General features: G+C 45.0%; 1 protein-coding gene across 5 annotated transcripts; it reads right to left on the bottom strand.

Annotated features, from left to right (window-relative positions):
- Positions 1 to 243: 243 nt before the first annotated feature.
- On the bottom strand, positions 244 to 12,502 carry S100A13 (S100 calcium binding protein A13). 5 transcript variants are annotated; one of them, XM_063439208.1, is made up of 3 exons: positions 12,443 to 12,502; positions 1,528 to 1,684; positions 244 to 513 (listed from the first exon to the last, which is right to left on the bottom strand). In XM_063439208.1, the coding sequence occupies exons 1-3, from the start codon at positions 12,466 to 12,468 to the stop codon at positions 379 to 381; spliced, it is 318 nt and encodes a 105-aa protein (XP_063295278.1). In that variant the 5' UTR covers positions 12,469 to 12,502; the 3' UTR covers positions 244 to 378. The 5 variants fall into 5 exon arrangements, with proteins under 5 accessions (XP_063295278.1, XP_063295280.1, XP_063295282.1 ...); XM_063439210.1 differs by lacking the exon at positions 12,443 to 12,502 and adding an exon at positions 9,568 to 9,657; XM_063439212.1 differs by lacking the exon at positions 12,443 to 12,502 and adding an exon at positions 9,578 to 9,645.
- Positions 12,503 to 26,505: the final 14,003 nt, after the last annotated feature.

Genomic DNA, 26,505 nt, shown 5'->3' with positions numbered 1-26,505 from the left:
GACACAGCACCCAGACTCAATGAGCTGAAGTGGTCTGTGTGCCTACAGCATCCCTTTCAGCACAAAAATCATAATAATATTTAGTTTTTTTCAGAATTTTACACATTTATTGCATTATATCTGAAACGTGATTTTTTTTTTTTTTTTTATAAACATAACACAGTGTTCAGATTTGTCCTGCTACTGAAATGTACCTCTTTCATAGTTCTCTGGTTAGACATGATGCAGTTTATTGTATTGGCCATTTATTTATTTTTTATTACAAAAAGCACAGCAGATTTTGCAAGCATTTTTTTTAATTAAAGAATTGAACAATCACTGTTTTGCTGAAATATGGTGGTCAGTTTTCGCTCCCAATATATGGCGAATGTTTACATTTTATTTCTTCTTGCCTTTCAGATCTCTCTTTGCATTCTTTGCCATTTCTCCGACAAGCCTCCAAAATTCATTAAATTTCAACTGGTCATCCTGGTTAATATCCAACTCCTTCATCTTCTCCTCCAGCGATATGTCCTAAAAGATTACAATACAGTTACCCCTAATTTACAAACACACTGTTTGCCAGAGCAGTCTTAAGTGGGATTGTTTGGCTGGTTCACATTTGGCTATTGGAAACAAAATTTGACAAGTAGTAAAAAGATTTTTAAACTACCTTTGTCATCTAAAACAGACTGCAAAATGAACCTCTTTGTGATTGATGCCACGTCAGGAATTTTTAGATTTTAGTCTTAGCATAAATTTCTGGTATAGTAAGTGGAAACATTTAGAGTGCTTACATAGGAAATTTTAGGATCATTTGATTGATGGGAGGGCAAGGTGGGCATTTCTGGCAACATAAACACTACTGCAAACTGGAGGTTGGAGTGTTCCTTTAGTAAGTTTCAATCTTACCTGTCCACTTTAAATACAGTTTTAATGGTCACCAAAACAATTATCTTAAAGCTGTTTTTGTGTATAGATCATGCCTCTGAAGTCTTACTTGTCAATTCTCTGCTGTTTTGGAGTTAAATCACATTTGTTTCTATCTATGTAGCCCTAACCACACCTCCCCTGGCTGTGACTGAATATGAAACCGTTTTGTTTTCATGCAGGTCTGTGTCAATCAGATGTAACTTGCTGTAGAAGTTTTTATCTCCTGCTCTGTAAATTAAACTTGAATTACATACAGGAGGCTCCTGTAGGGTCTAGCAAGCTACAATACATTCTAAATTAAACAGAATTTGCAATAAAGGAAGTGTAAACATTAGATGACTCTTTACAGGAAGTGTTTATGAAGGCTGTGTAAGTCACATGCAGGGAGGTGTGACTATGGCTGCATTAACAACCTGATCTAACTCCTAAATTGCAGTGAATTGAGCAGCAAGACTGAAGGGGCATGATCTATACACCAAGACAGCTTAATTAAGCTAAACTTGTTTTTGTGACTATAGTGTCACTTTAACTAGATTGATATCCCATGCATCCACTTATCTTTGAGCTCATGACTTTGTCGTAATACCATGTAGTGTATAAATAATAAGAGCTTACCTTCATCATATGTGGAAGTTCCTTAGTAGCAAGATTAGTAAATTCAGTGAAGCTCAGTGTATCTTGCTTGCCTTCGGCTTTTGAGTGCGTAAAGAAGCAGTTTACTATGGTCAAAATAGCGCGTTCCACCTCGGTCCCTGTAGCTGCCATCTCAATGCTAGAGAGGGGAAACGACAGTCAGCAGATGTGGATGAGAGTCATAGAGGGATTGTGTGATGATAGCCAGAGCTATGTGTCTGTATGATTGGAGACTTTGAACTAAGAAAGAGTCTTGCGGGATTATTAAAAGAAAAACGAATTTGTCATTTTAACCCAAACAGCACAATTGGAAACATTCTCCACGTTAACTATGTTTTTTGTTTTTTTGCCTAAATGTAAAAAAATGACACTGAATTCCTAACAAGTCACACTTTAATCAATAAGCCTCAGAGACAGAATTGGGGGGCAATCCTGAGGCTGGAGAGGGTCAGAGTAAGCTAGGGCTGACCGATCCATCGTGATTTTGGCACACACAACATCTTCATATTGATAAAAAAAAAAGTATATCCCCAGCGCCTTGGACTGTACAGGGCAATCCACATTTCAAGTTCCTGTCCTGCCATCCTGTGTTTTTGCCTTCGTACCCTTAAATTGTCTCAAGCAAACATCATCAGATAACATCAGGTACACAGTGCATCCAACGTGGGCGGAGCTGAGAGAGGCTGACTAAGGTAATAGCCAGTTATCATGGTGTGAATGCAAACCAGGCGTTTCAAGCGACTCAATCCACTTCACTAGCATTGCCCCTTATAGACCTCCACGCCCCAACTTAAAGTGACACTCTTAGCACCAAAGCAACTCAATGAAGCCACTTTTCTAAACCGATGTAAAACATTGCCGTTTCTGAGAAATGGCAGCTTTTACTTTTGGCTGAAACGCTCCTAGGGGTTGTCAGACAGCCATTGGAGGCTGTACATCTTTAAGATTATTTGACTTTCGATGGTCTTTACACATAGCAGCATCATGCACCGTTACCACAAGCAATGGATTGGAAGATAGCGGTGATCTCATTCTACAGCACAACATAATTTGCTGGCGCTATATATATATATGGGTACATTTAGTTACTTTCTACAAGTTTAACATTAGAGCCCTTTTAGCACCTTCCAGAGTTGGGAGGGAAAAAAAGCCCTGTAGTATATAGCATTCACATGCTGCAGGATTAATAGTTTAGTTTTAGAGATTGAGATACAATTATTTAAGGTAAATGACATCTGTTTGAAAGTGAAACCAGTTTTTATTTTTTTCATGCAGGCTCTGTCAATCATAGCCAGGGGAGGTGTGGCTAGGGCTGCATAAACAGAAACAAAGTGATTTAACTCCTAAATTACAGTGAACAGTGAGCAGTGAAATTGCAGGGGAATGATCTATACACTAAAACTGCTTTATTTAGCTAAAGTAATTTAAGTGACTATAGTGTTCCTTTAAATTTTAAATACTGGAATGAGCCCCATGAAGTCATATTAACGTGTAAAAGTGATGTTTGTCTAAGAAAACATGGTGGATCTGGCAATCTAAAAAATCTGGGGACACCGGTTCTGAAAGTCAAACCCAAAAAATACACTCATAGGTTCAGATCATTATATATAGCAAGAGTCTGCCTGATTCACTTTGTCTTATGAACACACAGCAACTTCTACATATTGTAGGTCAGGACACAGGCACACTTGATACGTGATGCTTTGGACAGCAGAAAAAAAGAATACAATCAGAGCAGGAAGGAAATTAAGGAGGATTCCCAAACGAACCATCTTGATTAGATTAATGTATTGTTTCCCTTTTGCAGTATATGAATGTTCCATACATTCCACGTGTTGCTTGTCAACATGAAGTTGTTATATTTGCCAGAAATGACCATTGGATCTGACAGACAAACCCCAAGTAAACAAAGTCTCACACAGACCAAATTAGACAGCTACACTGTCAGATCCAGAGCATTATACACAGTAAGAGAAACACTCAGACTTAGAGACAGACAGAATTGAGATTTCCAGATAGTTACCCGCAGTGATTACAGAGAGAGTCAGGGAGGATCACAGAGAGTCGCTAACTCTGAGACCGCTACAAGTAGTCCGATAGAAACAGATAGGAAGCAGGAAACTGGTAAGAATGTAACCAGACTAGTGTAGGTGTGTGGGAGGCCAGGCATCATATAATCAGGGCCGGATTAACATAGGGGCTGATGGAGCTGCAGCTCCAGGCCCAGGCCCATGGAATAGGCCCATTTAAAAAAAAAAAAAAAAAAAAAAAAAAAATTTTTTTTTTTTTTTTTTACACACTACTCTTAGGTTTGCCACCTGACTGGTATTTTACTGGTTTGCCACCAGACTGGTATTTGAGGCTGCCTGGCCGTGCCAGTATTGCAGTAATACCGGCAATACAAATGCAGGTATTTTTCTCAGAATAAATGGAGATTACTCTTCAATACCAGCACCGGCCAGTAGGGGTCACTGTGTGTGGAGAGAGGCAGGGATAGGAAGTTACAGCATATCCCTGCCTCTCTCTACTACTTACTGATCCGTGGGGGAGCAGCAACACAGCACAGAGTCCAGACAGCAGCTCTACAGCTCAGGTAAGAGAGGGATGGGGGGAAAGGCAGCAGGGACACATGGGGACACTGAGACACTAGGGGACACATGTGGACACTGAGACACTAGGGGACACTGAGACACTAGGTGACATATGGGGACACTGAGACACTAGGGGACACAGACACTAGGGGACAAATGGGGATACAGACACTAGGGGACACTGACACTAGGGGACAAATGGGGACACAGACACTAGGGGACACTGACACTAGGACACATGGGGACACAGACACTGGGAGACCTGGAAACACCGAGACACTTGGGGACACTGGAAAACATGGGGACACTGAGACACTAGGAGACACTGATACACTAGGGGACACTGGGACACATGGGGATGCTGAGACACATGGGGATGCTGAGACACATGGGGATGCTGTGAGACATAGGGACATTGGGAGACAATGAGACATTGGGACACAGAGACACTATGTCCCCATTTCTCCCAGTGTCCCCATGTCCCCCATCCAGTTTTGCTAGTGTCTCAGTGTCCCCAAGTCTCCCAGTGTCTGTGTCCCATGTCTCTTAGTGTGCCTTGTGCCCCCATGTGTCCCAGTGTCCTTATATGTCCCAGTGTCCCCATGTCTATGTCCACAACTGTCCCCATGTCTCCCAGTGTCCCCAAGTGTCTGTCTCCCAGCCAGTGCCCCCAGTGTCCCCTAGTCTCCCAGTGTCCCCTAGTCTACCAGTGTCTGTGTTCCCATGTCTCTGTGTCCCTAGTGTCTTAGTGTCCCCACATGTTTCAGTGTCCCCATATCTCCCAGTGTCTATGTCCCTAGTGTCTCAGTGTCCCCATTTCTCCCAGTTTCCCTAAATATTTCAGTGTCCCCATGTCTCTGTGTCCCCCGGTCTCTGTGTCCCTGGGTCTCTCAGTGTCCCCATGTCTCTCAGTGTCCCCATGTCTCACTGTGTCCCCAGTATCCTAGTGACATGGGGACACACTGAGACATTGGGACACTGGGAGAAATGGGGACACTGAGACACTTGGAGACTAGGGGACTGGGCGACATGGGGACACTGACACTGTGATACATAGGGACACTGAGACACTGGGTGACTTGCGAGACAGACACTGGGAGCAATCCATCTATACAGCAGAATCAAACTGCGAGTAGTTTGTTGGTGATTTTACAGAATTTTCTCTGATGTCACTCCTTGTGATTATACAAATGATTAAGGCTGGTATTTTTTTTCCAAGAAAGGTGGCAACCCTAACTACTCTTCACATGCTCTTGCTTAAAGGAGCACTATAGGGTCAGGAACACAATCATGTATTTCTGACCCTATTATGTTAAAACCACCACCCTGGCCCCTTCTTGCCTCCCTAAGTATAGTAAAATATAACTTGTATTCAAGTCTGCAGCTGCTGGCTCTGCCGCTGAACTGACTGTCTGCTGACATCAGACTGAGCAAATTACAATACTTCCCCATAGGATTGGCTGAGACTGTCAACTAGGCAGATCAGGGGCAGAGCCAGCACAAGCCCTGGCCAATCAGCATCTCCTCATAAAGATAAAATGAATCAATGCATCTGTATGAGGAAAGTTCAGTGTCTGCATGCAGAGGGTGGAGACACTGAATGACAGTGCTGCACACTAGGCAGTACTGTCCCAGGAAGCACCTCTAGCAGCCATCTAAGGAGTGGCCAGTGGAGTTATTTTCTCTGAAAAGACAGTGTTTACTGCAAAAGGCCTGAATGGAATGATTCTACTTACCAGAACAAATACAATAAGCTGTAGTTGTTCTGGTGACTATAGTGTCCCTTTAAGTTTGGAAGCTTAACAGGGATGTATGGGAACAAAACTTGTATGGACTGGCTGACAATAAAATTAGTTTAGGTAATGCAGACGCTTGTCTCTTTTAACACTGTGGCATGTCCCCTTTCTTCTACACTCACTACATACACCTTTTCTCTGTCCCAGACTATATACCAGGAACTTCTGCCTGCTAGTAAGAAAGTAAGGAGACAAGTGGACATGTGAGTGCTAGGGGACAGTCCTTAGAAAGCATGGAGTGAACGCATCATTAGACACATTTATGTCAAGCTCAGGGTGCTGCCTGCATAGTATGCCCTTAGTTGGACAGCCTGCAGGATTGGAGGGCAGCCTGACATGCATTCATGCCAGGCTGTCCTTCAAATTCTTTGGACAGACATGCCCCCTTTTTGGGCATGTTCTCCCCTTTTAGCAGGTCTGGTCAAGTGATTCGCACCAATGGCCCACCCTTTTACCCCGCCCATTGACTTCCTGCTTCACTGGACACTGCTGTTAGGGGTTATGGATTTACTTGAAAGATGAAAGCATAAATTAGAGCGAGATTAGCATAGAGTATGTGTTTTCTTATAGCCGCATCCTATGAGTTTCCCTTCAGCAACATCTCCATCAGATACATGACGCTTGGGAGGTATGACTGTTTTAGTGTTTTTGGTCGATAAGATTCCGTAATTAGGCCCATCATAATTGTCAGCACCAGGCCCACTGTGCTCTTAATCCGGCCCTGCATATAATACAGAGCTAAACTGGCAGAGGGTTACTCTGGTAAAGTGAGATTTAATAAAGAGCTCTGGCTGAGGGCTAGTCTGGTATTGAGAGAGTTAATAGAGGGATAACTTGGCCGAGTGTTAATGTGGTATTGATAGCGTTGACATTATTATTAGTAGTAGTATTTATAAAGCGCCAACTAATTCCCCAGCGCTTTACAATATTATACAAGGGGGAAATTTCATATAAAAGATGAAATACACAGGGACATTAAAAAAAATACACAGGGACACATGAACAATAGGAGTTAATACATAGCTCAGCAGGCACAGGGTTAATCTGGTATTGATAGGGTTAATACAGTGCTCAGCAGACAGAGGGTTATTCTGGTATTGATAGGGTTAATACATAGCTCAGCAGGCTGAATGTTAGGGGTTGATAGGGTTAATACAATGCTCAGCAGGCTGTTAGTCTGGGATTGAGAGGATTAATACAGAGCTCAGTAGGCATAGGGTTAATCTGATATTGATAGGGTTAATACATAGTAAAGTGAGGGTTAATCTGAGATCGATATGGTTAACACAGAGCTCAGCAGGCTGAGTGTTAATCTGGGATTGATAGGGTTAATACAATGCTCAGCAGGCTGTTAGTCTGGGATTGATAGGGTTAATAGAGAGCTCAGCAGTCTGAGTGTTAGGGATTGATAGAGTTAATACAGTGCTCAGTAGGCAGAGGGTTAGTCAGGGATTGATAGGGTTAATACAGAGCTCAGTAGGCAGAGGGTTAATCTGGGATTGATAGGGTTAATACATAGCTCAGTAGGCATAGGGTTAATCTGATATTGATCGGGTTAATACATAGTAAAGTGAGGGTTAATCTGAGATTGATAGGGTTAATACAGTGCTCAGCAGGCTGAGTGTTAATCTGGGATTGATAGGATTAATACAATGCTCAGCAGGCTGAGTGTTAGTCTGGGATTGATAGGGTTAATACAATGCTCAGCAGGCTGAGTGTTAGTCTGGGATTGATAGGGTTAATACAATGCTCAGCAGGCTGAGTGTTAGTCTGGGATTGATAGGGTTAATATTGAGCTTAGCAGGCTGAGTGTTAGTCTGGGATTGATAGGGTTAATATTGAGCTTAGCAGGCTGAGTGTTAGTCTGGGATTGATAGGGTTAATATTGAGTTTAGCAGGCTGAGTGTTAGTCTGGGATTGATAGGGTTAATACAGTGCTCAGATGGCTGAGTGTTAATCTGGGATTGATAGGATTAATACAATGCTCAGCAGGCTGAGTGTTAGTCTGGGATTGATAGGGTTAATACAATGCTCAGCAGGCTGAGTGTTAGTCTGGGATTGATAGGGTTAATATTGAGCTTAGCAGGCTGAGTGTTAGTCTGGGATTGATAGGGTTAATATTGAGCTTAGCAGGCTGAGTGTTAGTCTGGGATTGATAGGGTTAATATTGAGTTTAGCAGGCTGAATGTTAGTCTGGGATTCATAGGGTTAATACATAGCTCAGTAGGCATAGGGTTAATCTGGTATTGATAAGGTTAATACAGAGATCAGCAGGCTAAATGTTAGTCTGGGATTGACAGGGTTAACACACAGCTCAGCAGGCTGAATGTTAGTCTGGGATTGATGGGGTTAATAGCTCAGCAGGCTGAGTGTCAGGGATTGATAGGGTTAATACAATGCTCAGCAGGCAGAGGGTTAATCTGGTATTGATAGGGTTAATACATAGCTCAGTAGGCATAGGGTTAATCTGGTATTGATAAGGTTAATACAGAGATTAGCAGGCTGAATGTTAGTCTGGGATTGACAGGGTTAACACAGAGCTCAGCAGGCTGAATGTTAGTCTGGGATTGATAGGGTTAATACAGAGCTCAGCAGGCTGAGTGTTGTGTGGGATTGATAGGGTTAATACAATGCTCAGCAGGCAGAGGGTTAATCTGGTATTGATGGGGTTAATACTGAACTCAGCAGGCTGAATGTTAGTCAGGGATTGCTAGGGTTAATACAGAGATCCGCAGGCTGAGTGTTAGTCAGGGATTGCTAGGGTTAATACAGAGCTCAGCAGGCAGAGTTTTAATCTGGTATTGATAGAGTTAATACAGTGCTCAGCAGGCTGAGTGTTAGTCTGGGATTGATAGGGTTAATACAGAGATACACGGGCTGAGTGTTAGTCAGGAATTGCTAGGGTTAATACAGAGCTCAGCAGGCAGAGTTTTAATCTAGTATTGATAGAGTTAATACAGTGCTCAGCAGGCTGAGTGTTAGGGATTGATAGGGTTAATACAGAGATCAGCAGGCTGAGTGTTAGTCTGGGATCGAGAGGGTTAATTGAGAGTTCAGCTGGCTGAGTGGCTGGTCTGCAAGTAAGAAAGTAATGGAAGGTTTAATACAGAGCTTAGCTTGCTAAAGGGTAATCTGTTAAAGTGAGGGTTAAAAAATAACTCATTGGGCTGAGGGCTAGTCTGGTAAAGAGAGGGTTAATAAAGAGCTAAGCAGGCTGAGGGTTAGTCTGAGAAAGGGTTAAGAAAAGCTTAGCTTATTTAATGGTTAGTCTGGTTAAGAGAGGGTTAATAAAAAGCCTAAGGTTAATGTGATAAAGAGAGGGTATTAACCCCTTAAGGACACATGACGTGTGTGACACGTCATGATTCCATTTTATTCCAGAAGTTTGGTCCTTAAGGGGTTAAATAACTCAGCAGGCTGAGGGTTAATAAAGAACTCAGCAGGCTGAGGGTTAATAAAGAACTCAGCAGGCTGAGGGTTAGTAGAAAACTCAGAATGAGGGCTATTCTAGTAAATAGAGGAGTAATAAGTATTTTAGCAGGCTAAGGATTAGTCTGCTATTAAGAAGGCAATGAGAGGGTTAATAATGAGGCAGCTGGCTGGATGTCGCTTGGGGTGACAGATGTCCAGCGTACATTGTGTTACCAGATTCGTGGATCGTCTCGTCTCGAAAAGGCTGCTGCACACTGGCTGATTACTCATTGCAGCCCAGCTATAAAGGCTACCTCTGTCCTAACACACCCATTGGGCCTGGCACCCAAACAGCTCCCCATTATATCACTGGGACTGACTGAGTCAGTATACCTAACTTATCCTGTGGTCATACTGCTCTCCTGCCAGGGGAGCCCCATAGACTTGGTGACTGCATGATCTGTAAACCAGCATAGTCTGACAAACACACACCGCCCCCGGAGGAAGATTAACCCCTTAAGGACACATGACGTGTGACATGTCATGATTCCCTTTTATTCCAGAAGTTTGGTCCTTAAGGGGTTAATCCACTAACCCGCTACTCATTATGCAATTTAATGTTTTTTGTTTTTTTTTGTTTTTTTTTTGTAGTGCATAAACAGGTAACAGTTGCGTGAGAGGTACCCCAAAGGCAATCCTCCAACGTTGCAAAATTAAACAGTACATTAGGGTAGATGAGAAAACAAGCACATTTTAGTTATTATTCGGAAAGAAGTTAAAATGTTATGTTGCAAGTTTGGTCAAGTATGTCCTGTCGATTGAGATTGTTAAAGTTTAACAACAGTGAGGAGTGCGTTGGCTCATGCTTAAACCTGTCCTGTCGCATAAGTCGGCAGGATTTTTCTTTGATTCTATATTTTTTCGTGCATAAGCGAAATGCATGGCTTTACACTGCCCTAAACGGCATATGCAATCCGGTGATATATTTAGGTAAACATGTGGTATTAGAGATAAGCATTGCACTTTTGCTGCAAAAGTAGAGTGGTTAACAGGATTATACTTTAGTCGTCCAGACGTGTGCTGTGTGCGTGTCGGTGTTGTTGATGGTGGTCACAAGGGCTATACTGGGATTTGCACACATTCAGACATATAGAGATATTCGTACAGTGAGTCATACATATAGCTGTATAAGGATAGCATCTCGGTAGTATCACATCGTTTGTTTGTAAACAAAGTATGCATATCTTTTCTAGTACTACCCGCACATTCTCAAGTAGCATGAGTGGTTCTATAAGATGACCTGTACGGAGGTCAGGGTAGAGAGGAAGAGTAAGAGGTGGGGTATGGGAGTAAGGGTGGGTTCTGGGTATAGCCAGCAAGGGGCGGGCGGCACAGGGAGATCCCGCCAGGGAGGTCATGGAGTGTATTGGTCACGTTACCTGTGGAATTCTCAGCGGTTGGTATAGTTTTCCCATGGTTCCCAGGTTTTGATAAAAATTGGGTAGGTATCTCTTATTTGTGCTGTTAATTTGTCCATGAGGTGGGCCTCTTTGATGTTACGGGTAACATTTTCCATTTGCGGCATGTCAATTTGTAGCCAGGTTTGCGCCATGGCAATTTAATGTTTTCTAACGGAGCAATATATATATGTTTGGAGCCCTTTTGCCTGGCCGTGACCTTGTATTACTGTCTTTGTACAATGTTTGATACCATTTTCTATTGGTGGATTTATAACAGGACAGGCTTTTGTAACCTGTAAGGAAGATAAATCGTGCCATGCACTGCAGAGCTGCAGTCCTGTTTGTTTCCCAGACACGCATCGTTTCTGGACATATTAATGTTGCAAGCGTGCGCTGCACTGAAACCTTCAGTCTCAGGGGTTTGTTCATGCAGCAATGGACACTCAGAGTCCTGCAACGACACCCGGCTAACTCCAACCGAGCCTCTTGGAAAATCCAGCCATTCCCCCCAGTGCATTGTATGCTAGCCCAAATCTGTGATATAAATTTCTCTATTAAGCTCCAAATGATATGATGTCCTGGTGCCCTTCAGTATTCATGTATATTATTATTATCCCCATTTTTATAGCGCCAACAGATTCCGTAGCGCTTTACAATATGGCAGTATAAGGATAAATCCCAACACTCAGAACATAGGACAGACCTAGTAAGGCAGAGAGAAGGCGTATTACCGTCCTAAAGATTGGCTGGGCTATGTGCCGAGCACACATGCATGTATGGCATTTCTCCCGATATCAGTGGGTATGCTCACTCCCAATGCATCGTAATACTTGTCTGCTGCATTATTTTCCCCAGTAAACACTCCAACAGCATTTACTTCGGGTAAAGGAACAAGGAACGGTCCCTTCAATGGACTGACAGTTCCGCTTTAATTAATTCTTACATCTGAAGTTAGTATTAAATTTGGGTACCCACGCAGTTTCCGTGAGTCCCCAGTGGTTTAAAAAGGATAGACTTGTGCACAAACCCCTTTCAGCTGCGTCGAACGAATCAAACGCCTGTTGATCTATGACGAACAAATCGATTAATTTGAAATTGACTAATGAATCGATTTGTTTGTCAAAGCTTGACATTCACTTGATTTGATTAGTCCATCCCAAATGAACCGATTTGTTCGTCATAGATTAACAGGCACTTGATTTGTTCGGCTCAGTTGACCGGGATTTGTGAACAAGTCTTGAAAAGGCACATTATTTGTTATCATACTATCTGTCAAATACTCACAATAAATCGTTTATTGAAACAGTAATATCTTCCCATTATAGCGGAGAGCTGGGATTACTTTTTAGCGATATGGTTAGTGGAACCTGGTGCCTTGAAGTCCTTTGGTTTTGGTCAAACCGTGCAAAAATGGTTTGATCAGGAAACAGTGGACAGTTTGTGCAGAATTTTAGTACCATAACCAATACAACAATCTTTAGCAACTATGGTGCTTACATTGTCCCTTTATAAAAATCTGTCTGTAGTTGGGGGGAAAGCCGTTTATCCGTATCTAATGACTTAACATAATGTTGGGTATTAGTATTAGGGTAATATATATAAATGAATGATGTATCAGAGAAAACCTGGGGGTTTGTACCTAAGTTTAGGGTTCAGACAGAACATGCTATGTTACTCTGCATAATGAAAGCAATGTTGCTTGGATTCGTCATCTGCTGAAAACAGGATGTTTGGAAAATTCCCGAGAGAGGAGGATCTGGGGTATAAAGTGTGGTGTCTTGTAACTCTTGAGGAAGAAAATATGAGTCATTTTCCAAGAGACATTAAAATTTGTGCTCTCACCGGGAATGCAACCCCAAGCTGCAGAGACCACTACGTATAATGCGACCTAAACCAAAAATGTGCATGATACGACAAGCCATGCAATGTTGCCGACTGTTTCTTGTTTAACGTTGCAAAGCTGTTGTGGCAATGTGACTATATGTGTTACTCTACGCAACAACCAAAATAAAGAATTACAAAAAAAAAAATCTGTGCTCTAATGCAAAAACAAAACAACCCAGCAGAGGGCAGCACATATCTTTTTATAATCCATCCCAATTTGTCCAGAAGGGTCAGGGAAAGACTTAAAGGGACACTGTAGGCACCCAGACCACTTCAGCCCATTGAAGTGGTGTGGGTGCCAACTCCCATCACCCTTAAAGCATCACTGTCATGGCCGAATCCCGTTTTTTGTTTTTTTTTCTCATTCAAAGTTTTTTAGTTTCATCAGTGCATACATCAGGAAAGCAAATATATGCATCAAAGATAATGTAGCGAGACAGCTGCATAATATAACATCTTACTTAACAGCATAATAATAAAAAAAATAGCATAAATCAGCAACATGAGGTTTAATCTAAACATGTCTACATATCACATCAATGTCAAGGCGTATTCATTTAAGTCTGATTAGCATGTCAGTATCAGGGCGATATATTAATTTAATAACCATATATGTCACACGGGTCTGATATTAATGAAGTTGTAAGTTTCATCACAGTCTTTCCTTATAAGTCAGAGTCTAGTTATGGTTCTTTTGCTAGACAATAATAATAATTAGTCATTGTATAGGATATGATAGCCACTTATGACACAGTTTTTCCGTGTTATTCAGACCATGCGGTCTTTCATTGCCTGTATACTGATTTAATGCATAGTTAAGCTTATTTGACTAAAAGGTAATAACATAAAGCTGAGCAAACAAGCTAGCCAAAGAAAGTAGTTTACTGTTTGACAAAAATAATGAAATTATCTCGGCTGTATGTACTACCCCATTCTCCCGCTGATATTAAAATTCTACAGCTTAGACTATGTCAGTAATGTGATGTGTATATCTTCCGCAACGGGTCAGGGCAGCTAAAATATAATAAGATACAAAAAAAAGGGAAAGGGGGAAAAGACAAAAAAAGGGGGGGGAAGGGGGTGCCCCCGCGGATAAGGGGGGACTGTGGGTTAGGGCCCATCGTGAAGGTCCCTAGTGGAGTCCTCTCATGGGCTCCAGGGACCTTGGTCCAAGCACGTACAGCCAGGTTATATATATATATATATATATATATATATATATATATATATACATTAAAAAAAAGGGGGGGGGGAGGGGGTAAGGGTTAATTACTAAAAAATAGCTGTCTGCCCTAAGTAAAGGTTATCTCTGCATAATAAATAAAAACTATCCCTGCATAAGAGTGTATCTATATTTCTGACTGCCATAAGTGAAGGCTATCTCTGCGTGCTGATGTGTCATCCTGCCTCCGTTCTCAGAGGAGATTAAGGAATGGTATAAAACTTCTGTAGAGCCAATCCCAGTGCATCAACAGCTGAACCCCGGGGGCGCCAACTTCATTACCGCCACCAGGGGCGGACTGAGAACCCTCAGGGCCCCCAGGCAAAATAAATCAAGGGCCCCCTTACAGGCCCCACCCATACTCCGCAGCAAGCGCCACCCATGTCCCGCCTCCATGCACCGCCTCCAGCCACACCCTACACAATCTTTAGACACAAGGAACAAAAGTGCAATAATCCCTTCGAGGCCCCAGTAGAGACTACAATTGAGGGCTAATGGGCCATGGAGGGGGGTCTTTCTAGCAGAGGCTATCTCAGTGTCCTTTAGAGAGAGTGTTAGAAAGAATCCCCTCCAGGCCCTATTAGAGACTACAATGGAGTCTAATAGGCTTGGAAGGGGGTCTTTCTAACAGAGGCCATCTCAGTGTCCCTGCTGGAAACAGTCGCCTCCAGACCCCAGTAGAGTCTACAATTGAGGGCTAATGGGCCATGGAGGGGGGAGCATTCTAGCAGAGGCTATCTCAGTGTCCTTTAGAGAGTGTGTTAGAAAGAATTTCCTCCAGGTCCAATGGAGTCTAATGGGGCCTGGAGGGGGGTCTCTCCAACACTCTGGTTCCTATTCACAATATAGCAACACAATATAGCTCGCTGATACCTAGGCCAAGTTGGCTCCTCTTACCTTAATTACTGTTGCTGGGTGGCAGTCTGTGGGCTTGCTGGAAGGCTGTGGGCTTACTGGCTGCAGCTGGCAGGCTGTGGGCTTGCTGGCTACTGCCGGCAGGCTGTGGGCTTGCTGGCTACTGCCGGCAGGCTGTGGGCTTGCTGGCTGCGGCTGGCAGGCTGTTGGCTTGCTGGCTGTGGCTTGCTGGCTGGCAGGCTGTGGCTTGCTGGCTGTGGTTGGCAGGCTTTGGGCTTGCTGGCTACTGCCGGCAGGCTGTGGGCTTGCTGGCTGCGGCTGGCAGGCTGTTGGCTTGCTGGCTGCGGCTGGCAGGCTATGGCTTGCTGGCTGGCAGGCTGTGGCTTGCTGGCTGCGGTTGGCAGGCTGTGGGCTTGCTGGCTGTAAGCCTAACTGGTGGCTTGTGGGCTGGCTGGCTGGCTACTGGCCAGCCTGTGGGCTGGCTGGCCGGCCTGTGGGCTGGCTGGCTGGCTGGCTGGCCGGCCTGTGGGCTGGCTGGCTGGCTGGCTGGCCGGCCTGTGGGCTGGCTGGCTGGCCTGTGGGCTGGCTGGCTTGCTGGCTACTGGGGCACTTGTAGATTATTTAAAGAAATAATCCATGCACAATAACCACTACTGCTCTGTGTAGTCGTTATGGTGCCAGGAGGGCCAGGCCCCCCTCCCAGAGTAAGTAGTCAAACCGTTTAAGAACAGTTTGACAACTTACCTGGGGTCTGCTGGGATATGAGGCTGTAGTAGGGTATAGGAGCAGTGGTGCAATGTGTAAGGGGTGCAGTGTGTGTTAAAGGTTCAGTGTGTGTGAGGGGGTGTAGTGTGTGAATGTGTAGGGTGTGGGGCAATGTGTGTATGAGGGGGCTGTGTATGTGTGTGGCAATGTTAGTATGGGGGGCGTGTGTGTATGGGTGGGCAGTGTATGTGTGTGAGGCAATGTGTGTAAATGTGTATGGTGTGTGTGGGGGCAGTGTGTGTGTGTATGAGGGGCAGTGTGTGAATGTGTATGGTGTGTGGGGGCAGTGTGTTTATGGGGCTAGAGTTCACTCTCACCACTGTGACCACCAGGAATCCCTGGTGGTCACAGTGTTGAGAGTGAACTCTAGCCCGTAGCTCCAGGGCTAGAGTTTACTCTCGCAAGAGCCGTAACGTGGCCGTGGTAACCGCGGCAACGATCTGTGCTCGCGCAAGAAGGACCCAGAGGAGCTGCAGGCTGAGCTCCCGGTTCCTCTCTTCCTCCCTCCCCTGCCGGCTGCCCGCACGGTGTCTGCGGACAGGGGAGGGGGCAATTGCCCTCTTCTTACTCCCCCCTCTTCTTACTCCCACCTCTTCTTACTCCTCCCTCTTCTTACTCCCCCCTCTTCTTACTCCCCTCCCCCTCTTCTTACCCCCTCCCCCCTCTTCTTACCCCCTCTTCTTACTCCCCCCTCCCTCTCTTCTTACTCCCCCCTCTTCTTACCCCCCTCCCCCTCTTCTTACTCTTCCCTCTCCCCTCTTCTTACTCCCCCTTCCTCTTTTTACTTCCCCCTCCCCCTCTTCTTACCCCCTTCTTACTCCCCCCACCCTTTTTACTCCCCCCTCCCCCTCTTCTTACCCCCTTCTTACTCCCCCCCTCTTTTCTTACTCCCCCCCTCCTCTCTTCTTACCCCCTCCCTCTTTCTTCTTACCCCCCCTCCCTCTCTCTTCTTACCCCCCTCCCTTTCTCTTCTTACCCCCCCTCCCTCTCTCTTCTTACCCCCCCTCTCTTCTTACCCCCCTCTCTCTTCTTACCCCCTCCCCTGTAGCGTGGCCGAGCTGCTCTCCGGTCCGCGATGCCCGGCTGGAGTGATAGGAAGGTGCACACTGAGTGTGCACCTTCCTGTCAGTCCGGCCGGGTACAGGAAACAGAAACTCCGCGCGGAACAGGAGTTTCTGTTTCCTGTATCCGGCCGGACCAACAGGAAGGTGCACACTCAGTGTGCACCTTCCTATCACTCCGGCCGGGCACCGCGGACCGGAGAGCAGCTCGGCCACGCTACAGGGGAGTGGAGGTGAGAAGCTGCAGCCGCCTGAGGCTCTTAAGAGAGCGCTCAGGCGGCTGCAGTATTTAAAGGGCCATGTCCGAAGTGGCCGACCGGTCAGTCCGCCCCTGACCGCCACCCAACCCCAGGTAAAGCCCCCCACCATAAGCTTCCCGGCACAGCGGGCACTCAAGGGTCCCCCCAGTCTACGAGACCCCCCTCTCCTAGAGTCCACCGGCTGGGCGGCCTCTGCACCCCCACTGTCCCTGCAGAGTCTCGGTAGGCCAAACAGGGCAACCTTGTCAGCTATCTCTGTCCCTGGCCACTCCTCCAAAGCGTGGGCCCCACGGCCCCGCGGTCACCGGTCCGCCGCAGACCCCCACAGTCCAGTCCGGCCGGGCTCACAGCAACAGGGAGCAACACCCTACAGGTCTCCGGATAGCCTAGAGGTATGTGTCGCTGCTGTCCACCCCGAGACCGCCTGGTCCTCGTGCTGCAATAACTTGTCGGCCGTCCCTCCGAGGCACATGTGTGGTGCATGGGCAGACTCCTAAGTAAGTGCGTTGAGAGTCGTCTCATCTGGTCCCTGGCAGGGCAAAAAGAGAACTTCTGCAGTGTAAACGCTGCTTCCTAAGCAGTGACTTGGCACATTTGATCAAAGCTGTATCCTGAGTCCAGCAAGTGAGAGCTGGGTGCCATTAACTCATAAGTGTAAACTTGTAACTTAAAACCAAAAAACAAGTGACCGGGATGACCAGCTGCAGCGTGGTCTCTCCGGTCGTCTTTGCATATTGGGGATGACAGTTACCTCCATATTATAATGTCTCATGAGACACTAGCTGAGCGTGCTCAAATATACTACATTGAAGGCCAGATGGTCAGTTTACTAGCTGTAAATTAGTGTTTATTCAGGCTCAGGACCGGAGCTGCATGAGATGGCTTCCTTTCAGCTCGACGGACCAGCCCCGCCCACTGTTTTTTTTTTTAAATGCCCTCCCAAATCCACTACATCTAATTGTCCCCCTTGTTACCCCCAAATGCCCCTAAGCCCCCCATATTACCTATTTTTGCATCATTATTTTGTGCCCGGACCTAGGTCCTGGGCTCCGCCATCTTTGTGTGGGTAGATGAAGTCCCTGTGGGACACAAACTTTTTTTTCACTGTAATAGATTGAATAGCAGTTAGTTGTCTGCAAGCGTCTGTGTGTCAGGCTCACAGTGGATACTGTGCCCACTTGCCCAGTGCCACCACTCATATCTGGTATCACAATAGCGTGCATTTAAAAACAAAAAACGTTTTTCACTGTTATAGATTGAATAGCAGTTAGTTGTCTGCAAGCGTCTGTGTGTCAGGCCAACAGCGTGTACTCTGCCAACCTCTGCCAGTGCACATTGCCACTCATATCTGGTATCACAATACCGTGCATTTAAAACCAAAAAACTGCTTTCACTGTTATAGATTGAATAGCAGTTACTTGTCTTCAAGCGGGTGTGTCAGGCCTACAGCGTGTACTCTGCCAACCTCTGCCACTGCACAGTGCCACTCATATCTGGTCTCACAGTAGCTTACACGCATAGTACCACTGATCCCCCAAAAAATAACAGGCAGAGGCAGGCCACCCCGCAGGGGCCATTGTGGTCGTGGTGCTGTGATTCCCTTTTGCCCTAGAATAATGCCCAGTTTTCAGAGGCCACGTACCCTGAACTTGAAAAGTTCTGAGGACATAGTTGACTGGCTAACACAGGACACCCAATCTTCTACAGCTTCCGCTCGGAACCTTGACGCACCATCCTCCTCCAGCTTAGCTTCGGGCACCTCTCAAGATACCACTCACCCGCCTGCCGCCACCACTAGCACCATAGCCACTTCACTTGGTATGTCAAAGGAGTTATTTACACATCCGTTTGAAGAAATGAGTGATGCGCAACCATTATTGCCAGAGGATGTAGATAACAGGGATATGTCTCAGGCAGGCAGCCTTACACACATGGACGTCCGGTGTGATGATGATGATGTTGTACCCGCTGCTGCTTCCTTTGCTGAGTTGTCAGATACAAGTGAAGCGGTTGATGATGACGATGCGTCCATGGATGTCACGTGGGTGCCCGCTCGGCAAGAAGAAGAACAGCGTGAAAGTTCAGATGGGGAGACAGAGAGGAGGAGGAGGCGACGAGTTGGAAGCATGGGGAGGTCGTCGCAAGGAGCTAGTGGCACAGTCAGACAGCATGCATCGGCACCCGGGGTCAGCCTGACAGCACGCCAATCAACGCATGCTGTGTCCACTACCAGAATGGCGTCATTGCAGAGCTCAGCAGTGTGACATTTTTTTTGTGTGTCTGCCTCTGACAACAGCGATGCCATTTGCAACCTGTGCCAAAAGAAACTGAGTTGTGGGAAGTCCAACACCCACCTAGGTACAACTGCTTTGCGTAGGCACATGATCGCACATCACAAACGCCCATGGGATCAACACATGAGTACAAGCAGCACACAAACTCAAAGCCGCCATCCTCCTCCTGGTCCAGCATCTTCAGCCACGTCAACCACTGCTGTCCTCCTTGCCCCCTCTCAACCATCTGCCACTCCGTCTCTCGCCTTGAGCAGTTCCCGCTCATCTGTCCACAGTCAGGTGTCTGTCAAGGACAGTTTGAGCGTAAGAAGCCAATGTCAGAAAGTCACCCCCTTGCCCAGCGTCTGACAGCTGGCTTGTCTGAACTATTAGCCCGCCAGCTTTTACCATACAAGCTGGTGGAGTCTGAGGCGTTCAAAAAATGTGTGGCTATTGGGATACCGCAGTGGAAGGTACCCGGACAAAATTTCTTTGCACAAAAGGCAATCCCCAACCTGTACTCGATTGTGCAAAAGGAAGTAATGGCATGTCTGGCACACAGTGTTGGGGCAAGGGTCCATCTGACCACTGATACCTGGTCTGCAAAGCATGGTCAGGGCAGGTATATCACCTACACTGCGCATTGGGTAAACCTGCTGACGGCTGCCGAGGAGTTGGTGACACCGCCACGACTTGCAGGCAGGCCTGCTGCCACCTCCTCTACTCCTCCTACTCTATCCTCTTCCATAACCTCCTCGGCTGAGTCCTCTTCTGCTGCTGCGTCTTGCTCCACATCAACGGCACCCCCCCCAGCTCCCCAGGTACTATTCCACATCCCGGATACGGCAGTGTCACGCCATCTTGGGTTTGACTTGCTTGAAAGCAGAGAGTCACACCGGACAAGCACTCCTGTCCGCCCTGAACGCACATGTGGAAAAGTGGCTGACTCCGCAGCAACTGGATATCGGCAAAGTGGTTTGTGACAACGGAACAAATTTGTTGGCGGCATTGAAGTTGGGCAAGTTGACACATGTGCCGTGCATGGCACATGTGTGTAATCTGATCGTACAATGCTTTGTGCATAAGTACACAGGCTTACAGGACGTCCTGAAGCAGGCCAGGCTGAAGGAGAACGACCTGTACTGGGTGTCCACGCTACTAGACCCCCGGTATAAGCAGAAAGTGGCTGAAATGTTATCAAATTACAACAAGTCGGAAAGGATGCAGCATTTGCAAAATAAATTAAAAAGTATGCTTTACACAGCGGATAACGGGAATCTAACAGGGGAAGAGGTGAAAGTAATCCTCCTCCTCCCACAACCACGCCGGCAAGGACAGGACGCTTTAAAGACGTGTTGTTGATGGAGGACACATGTACTGGTGGATGTAATTTGTATGTGTGTTTGCTGGAGATGCAGTTTGTGGATGTCTGAGTGCAGTGTGTCTGTGTGTGTGCTGGGAGGCAGTGTCTGTGTGTGTTGGGGATGAAGTGTGTATCTGTGTGTGTGCTGGGGGTGAAATTTGTGTCTGTGTATGTACGCCCCTGTGAAATTGCCGGCTGGAGCCATAGTCCCACCAGGACCCATGGACCGGCCAGCCCTGATGGGGGCAGAGAGACACTATAGTGTTAGGAATACAGCATTGTAGGATACAGAATATTCACAAAGCCCCGGTTTTACTAAATTTCAGGGTTGGGTTCATTGGTTATCGTTCACTTGCTTTAATGCAATTTGAATATTATTGAATAGCATGAACAGGGTCCAACTTATGCAGTCCAAATGGCCCCATATGCAGTCGGATGGTTACACTCATTGACACACACACTCACTGACAGACAAACACACATATTATGCCACACTAATTATTATTTGATTTACCTTTGGGAGAGCTGAAGTGGATCCTTTCCCTGAGGTTTTAGTGGAGCTGCTATGATCCAGAGCAAGAAAAGCTTAAAGATTGCAGCTTCCTCTCCACATCCATTACTCACAGCCGCCCGCTTCGGAGTTCTAAGGTGACTAATTCTTGGGCACCCAATGGCAGGTGGAACCCAGGCACTTGAGACCTGAGCGACCCCTGTAGTTCTGCCACTGCACCGGCAGGCATTGGTGTAGTGTTGAACAGGCTGACAAATGCCCAGGCATCAGGACAAACTTCCTAGCTGCCATGGCTACCTGGGAGTTGTCAAGCCCTGGATTAGAACATGTTTAGTTTTAGTGAATTGAAACTGACTTTTTCTTTCTGTGTGTGTGTTAAATTGTTTAATAATGGGAAAAGAGGTGAGAGATTTCCATCGATTTTGTACTTGTGTATTTCATAGTCAGAAACTAGTAATGTTATTGTATAATTATTGATATCAGAAGGCGCTGCTCAGGGCTTCTATTGCCGGACGTAAAAACACATGCTTTAAGTCTAATACACAATAACCAGTGTAAGTGTAAGCATTTTTGAAAGAACACTACAATCGCCACAACCACTAAGCTCTCTGTAGTGGATATGGTTCTAGCTGTGACCTGGCATCTCCCATTAGACGTAGTCAAACAGTTTTGACTACTTGTAATAGTTACACATATTGATTTATTACCTGTGATCCCCTCTTCCAATACTAAGTTTCTGCAGTGCAGGGCTTAGCTCATTGGCTGAGAACGATTGGGAACATCCAGCCCTGCAGTGTTAGTAGCGGAGGCAGTTAGTAGCACCTAGCTGACACCAGGTAGGAAGTCAAACAATAAAAACATTTTTTTTTAAACTATCTTAAATAAAGGTGGTGGTGCATGCCATTATCCTCTCTTGACTACTGCAGTCTGCTTCTCGGTGGTCTTACATGTTCCCAACTTGCCCCATTACAGTCTATAATGAATCCTGCAGCGAGGATGATGCCTCACCCCTCTGTCAGTCCCTACATTGACTTCCCATAAGATATAGGGCTCATTTTAAAATTCTGGTACTTGCTTACAAGTCTCCTACCTACCTACTCTCCCTAATTCCTCTCATGCAACTGTCGTAAACAAAAACAAAAAACCCAACAACCCAAGAAGCCCCCAGTGAGGATGAATCTAGCAACCCCTTTTTCTTACCCTACACTTAACATTTTTGTTTTACTCCCTCTAGCATATTAGCTCTATTCCTGTGCATCTAAATCATCTGGTTACAAATACTTGTCTGTTAGTCCATCCATTGTACAATGCTGCGGAATATGTTGTCGATTTATAAATAATATTATTAATAACAATAATAATCCTTCTCTGCTTCTGGTGGCATTACTATCTAATCAAGATAAGGCTGGCTTTGCAATCTACGGACAGGATGGTAGACTGTTCTAAAACCTATATAGTCTAGTGAGGATAGATCGTGCTCTAAGGAAGTGAGGATAGATCGAGCTCTAAATAGCATGCAATCCACAAGCATCAAGCAACGCTCTAATAGACTATTGTAATATGCTCACATTTTACTGGAACTAAGGTGGACTTGATACCAAACAGGTGACTGGATGAGTGGTGTCATGCTAAAACCTTTCCTCTCTTATGTATGCCTTGGTAAAAGTCATAGTTATTGTAAACTGGGGTTCATTGAGAATCTGCCATAGGTAGGTGAATGTGTCAATAGCTAATTGACATGTCACATACAGAACAGCCCAGCATTTCTGAAGACAGAGCTTTGATACCCGATACAGACCTAATTAACAATGGCCGAAAGGATCCATTTCAGAGACAAAAGATGGGACAAGACAGCTGGATATCAGGGTTGTAAATTGCTATATCTGAGACTCAGGCTAGTTCTTTAGCTAAACAATTATCTGGTGCATCAATGTTAGAGCACAAATGCAGGGGACAATCTTTTACTTAGTAAATCCAATGCATCCCCCCTCCCTTAATAAGAGAACCTACATCACACCATGAGGTTTTTGTACAGGTAGAATACTGACAATGGTGAAGTTGTAAACATGATACGAAATTCCAATCGAGCACTGAGATATTTCAAATGTTCATATGATGCAAATGTGAATACAGTAGTATTTGCCATACATAGATTGTGTTATGATATTCCTCACCTATACTGGAATTCAGACTGATTTCACACACAAAATGAAATATGCATATATCTCCTACAATTTATTAATTGACATACTACGGGATCAATCAGCTATGGTATTTCCAATCTTTTTGGGTTTTGGGCCTGCCTCCGCCAAAATTTAAACAAAAATGTAGGGTGGGGGCGAGCTTGACCATAAGAAAGTGCAGTCGCCAACTTCATCAGCTCTGGTGGAAATTGCCAAATCCTCTGAAAATCAGGGGCTCTCCTGCCCATCCAGTTGAAATTGAACTTGTGCTCACCTCTGGACATTGCATAGATCCAAAACATGCTGTTCTTTCTCAATTCTAATTCGAAACGGCAGAAACTCTGTACCATCTACCTCCACACCTCGACTTGAATAAGCTATTTGGCCCCATCTCGCAACTTGGAGTACCAGAGCCAGAACCCGATTCTTGCTCCTCTAATGCTGACTTTGGGGAGTCAGTCCCAAATATCACTGCCGGGCATGCCGGACAAGAGACATTGGGGCCCACCTCCAGTTACAAGCTCAGCCCAAGATGGAGGCTCTGGAATGGCGAGAGGCCTCAGAGGCGCCACAGAGCGTTTTTTATCTATGTATTTCTTGTATCTCTACTTGATAGACAAAATTACTCTAACTAATGTTGTCTCACGTGGTCTGGGACAGATTTATGGGGCTCGCCATATGGTGCCTAGTTCTGGTTCTGCTCACCATAATTGGTGTACAGTCTCACACCATTTCATTTCATGGCAGGCTTTTAACCTTACTCTGTTGCTTATGCCTGGGAAAACTTTAAAGCTTGGGGCCCTCGTTCCAGCTTGATATTTTATTTAATTTTATTTCTTTACAGTTTTATAACGGTTTCTTACCACATCATAATTTCATAACATGACAGGAGGCTTCGTATTTGCTTAAGTCTCTCTTTACTAGAACTCCACAGCAGCACAGAGAAAATAACCAAGCAGAAAAAAGTTAGGTACTATAAAACTCCCCTCCCCATGCATCATTTCCTCTTTCTTTGCTGCTCCGCAGACAGTACAGGTCAGAGTACCACTGCCTCCTGCTAATATTAGTGGGTGGCTTTGGGATTGCTTTTGATTTATTAGGATTAATTATGATTTATTATCTTTTCTCTACTGCATCCGAGGATTACACAGTCCATTTGGAATATTGGAATCACTTAGGATACGGCTAGTTTGACCACACTCTTGCCTGCATTATAAATGTATTCTCGGATGAGACATCTCACCGGGTAGGACAGGAGGGAACGAAAGATCCTACTCAGCTTGTTTTGCGATTTTGGTGGTGGACTTAGGCGCATTCCTTGAGATTGGAGATCTACCTGCAGGGCCACATCGCCGAATGACCCTGGCACGATCGGAGGAGCCGCCTTACGGATCATGAGTTGAGACATGGTGGCAGTTTCTTCTCGCGGCCCTAGGTCCGCAAATGGCCTTCGATATTTTACAATTACAGGAATTTGGCTGATAGGCCAGCTTGCCAGCTCGTGGACCGACTGCTAGGAAACAGGTCGCAACACCACGTACAATGGATCTATCAGCGGATGGTGTTTTTTTCCGTATTTGAGATGCTTCGTCGGCTGGTATCTTCATTGATCCGTCTACTGTCATTTATCGTACTTGGAAAGTCCAATTAGGATTACTCTGATATCTCCTGGAATAGGTACCAGCGACACAAACAGCGTTGGATTGGTGAACTGAGCGTTGAAACAGCAAATACGAAGCCTCCTGTCATGTTATAAAATTGTAGATTATGCTAGCTTTAGTGTACCTATAATCTTAATTTTATTAATGACAGGAGGCGAGTATTTCCCACCCATTCTTATCCCTCCCTTGTTTAATGTTATAGTTTAGATTAATCAGGTACGTATGCAACTCTGTTGTCTCTGCTACCTGTCGCTTGTTTCTTATGCCTGTTTTTCATAAGTAGGGTTGAGATATCTTCATAGTAAGGTTAATTTTGGTTGCTACATTGGGTACCTACATGTTTATTCAGAGTACATTTCATTGGATAATCAACCTGTTCGATTCTGTTTTTTCTCTCGTTTCAGTTTACAGTCCATCAACAGTTTACAGTCCATCAACAGTTCCTCTCGGATGGTGGACATCATTGTATTCATCGTATCTAGGACTTCGTTTTTTCACTTTTTTCAGTTTTTGTCGCAGCTTGAAAGAGGAAATGATGCATGGGGAGGGGAGTTTTATAGTACCTAACTTTTTTCTGATTGGTTGTTTTTCTGTGCTGCTGTGGAGTTCTAGTAAAGAGAGACTTAAGCAAATACTCGCCTCCTGTCATTAATAAAATTAAGATTATAGGTACACTAAAGCTAGAATAATCTACAATTACATGTTTCTTCTTAATACTTAGTGTCTACCACACATCCACTAACAATCACCCTCTAACCAACTTACCTAGTAACCGTTACTTGCACCAGCCTGTAATTATTCCACATATGATGACATATTATGCATTGATTCTCAGCGTAGTATTCTAAGTGCTCACGTATATGATTATTTTGTTTACATGTCACATATATGATGCTTGTTTACATGTCATGTATTCTTTCCACTCAATAAAAAAAATGATTGATAAAAAATGTAAAGAGGGTTGTAAAGGCAGAAGGAATATTTGAAGGTTCTACCTGATGCTTGGGACACCAGTCGGGCAACTAAATACTAGATAAGTATGACCACTGCAGAATTTATCAATATCTGGATTAAACGCTTAGAGTTTCTGTTTCTTTCCTTGAAGATGGGAGGAAGCGATGTCCTCATCTATGATTTAGCAGCAATTTTGGGTATTATTACAGCTCCAGCTCCAGGCATCCTGGAAAGTTACATCCATCCTTGACTCTGGTTTCTATGGTCACCATGGTGATGATCCAAAATTCCAGCCTCGACACCTGAGACCAGCAGGTGTCATTGTTTGGGATGTAATAGATACAAGCCAGTGGGAGGAGAGGTGACCAGAGTCTATATGGAGAGATACATCGCTGTCTAAAGCTGTGTGAGATCTGTTCTGTTTCTGATAGGTCATAAACTGGTAAGGCTAGCCCCTAATGCCACATTGCACTCTTCTAACCCTTACTTACTAACCTCTTAACTTAGTTTTCCTTCACAAATTCATACATTTCTGTACTCTACTCTAAGTTTTGCACTAACTATTTCAAGCTTTGGCTATCTTTTGGGTGGATAAATCTTTTAACAGAGCCCAGGGAGCCATTTCATAATTTTTGCAGGGATATCCAATCCCTTTTTCCATATTCTAGCTTCTATCGATTGGGTTCTGGGGGTCTCCTTCAGTTAAAGGA

This window comes from Pelobates fuscus, chromosome 13 (genome assembly GCF_036172605.1).
Source record: "Pelobates fuscus isolate aPelFus1 chromosome 13, aPelFus1.pri, whole genome shotgun sequence".
NCBI classification, from domain to species: Eukaryota; Metazoa; Chordata; class Amphibia; order Anura; family Pelobatidae; genus Pelobates; species Pelobates fuscus.
Note: the sequence above shows the minus strand (reverse complement) of the source record. Positions and strands in the feature narration are given on the sequence as shown.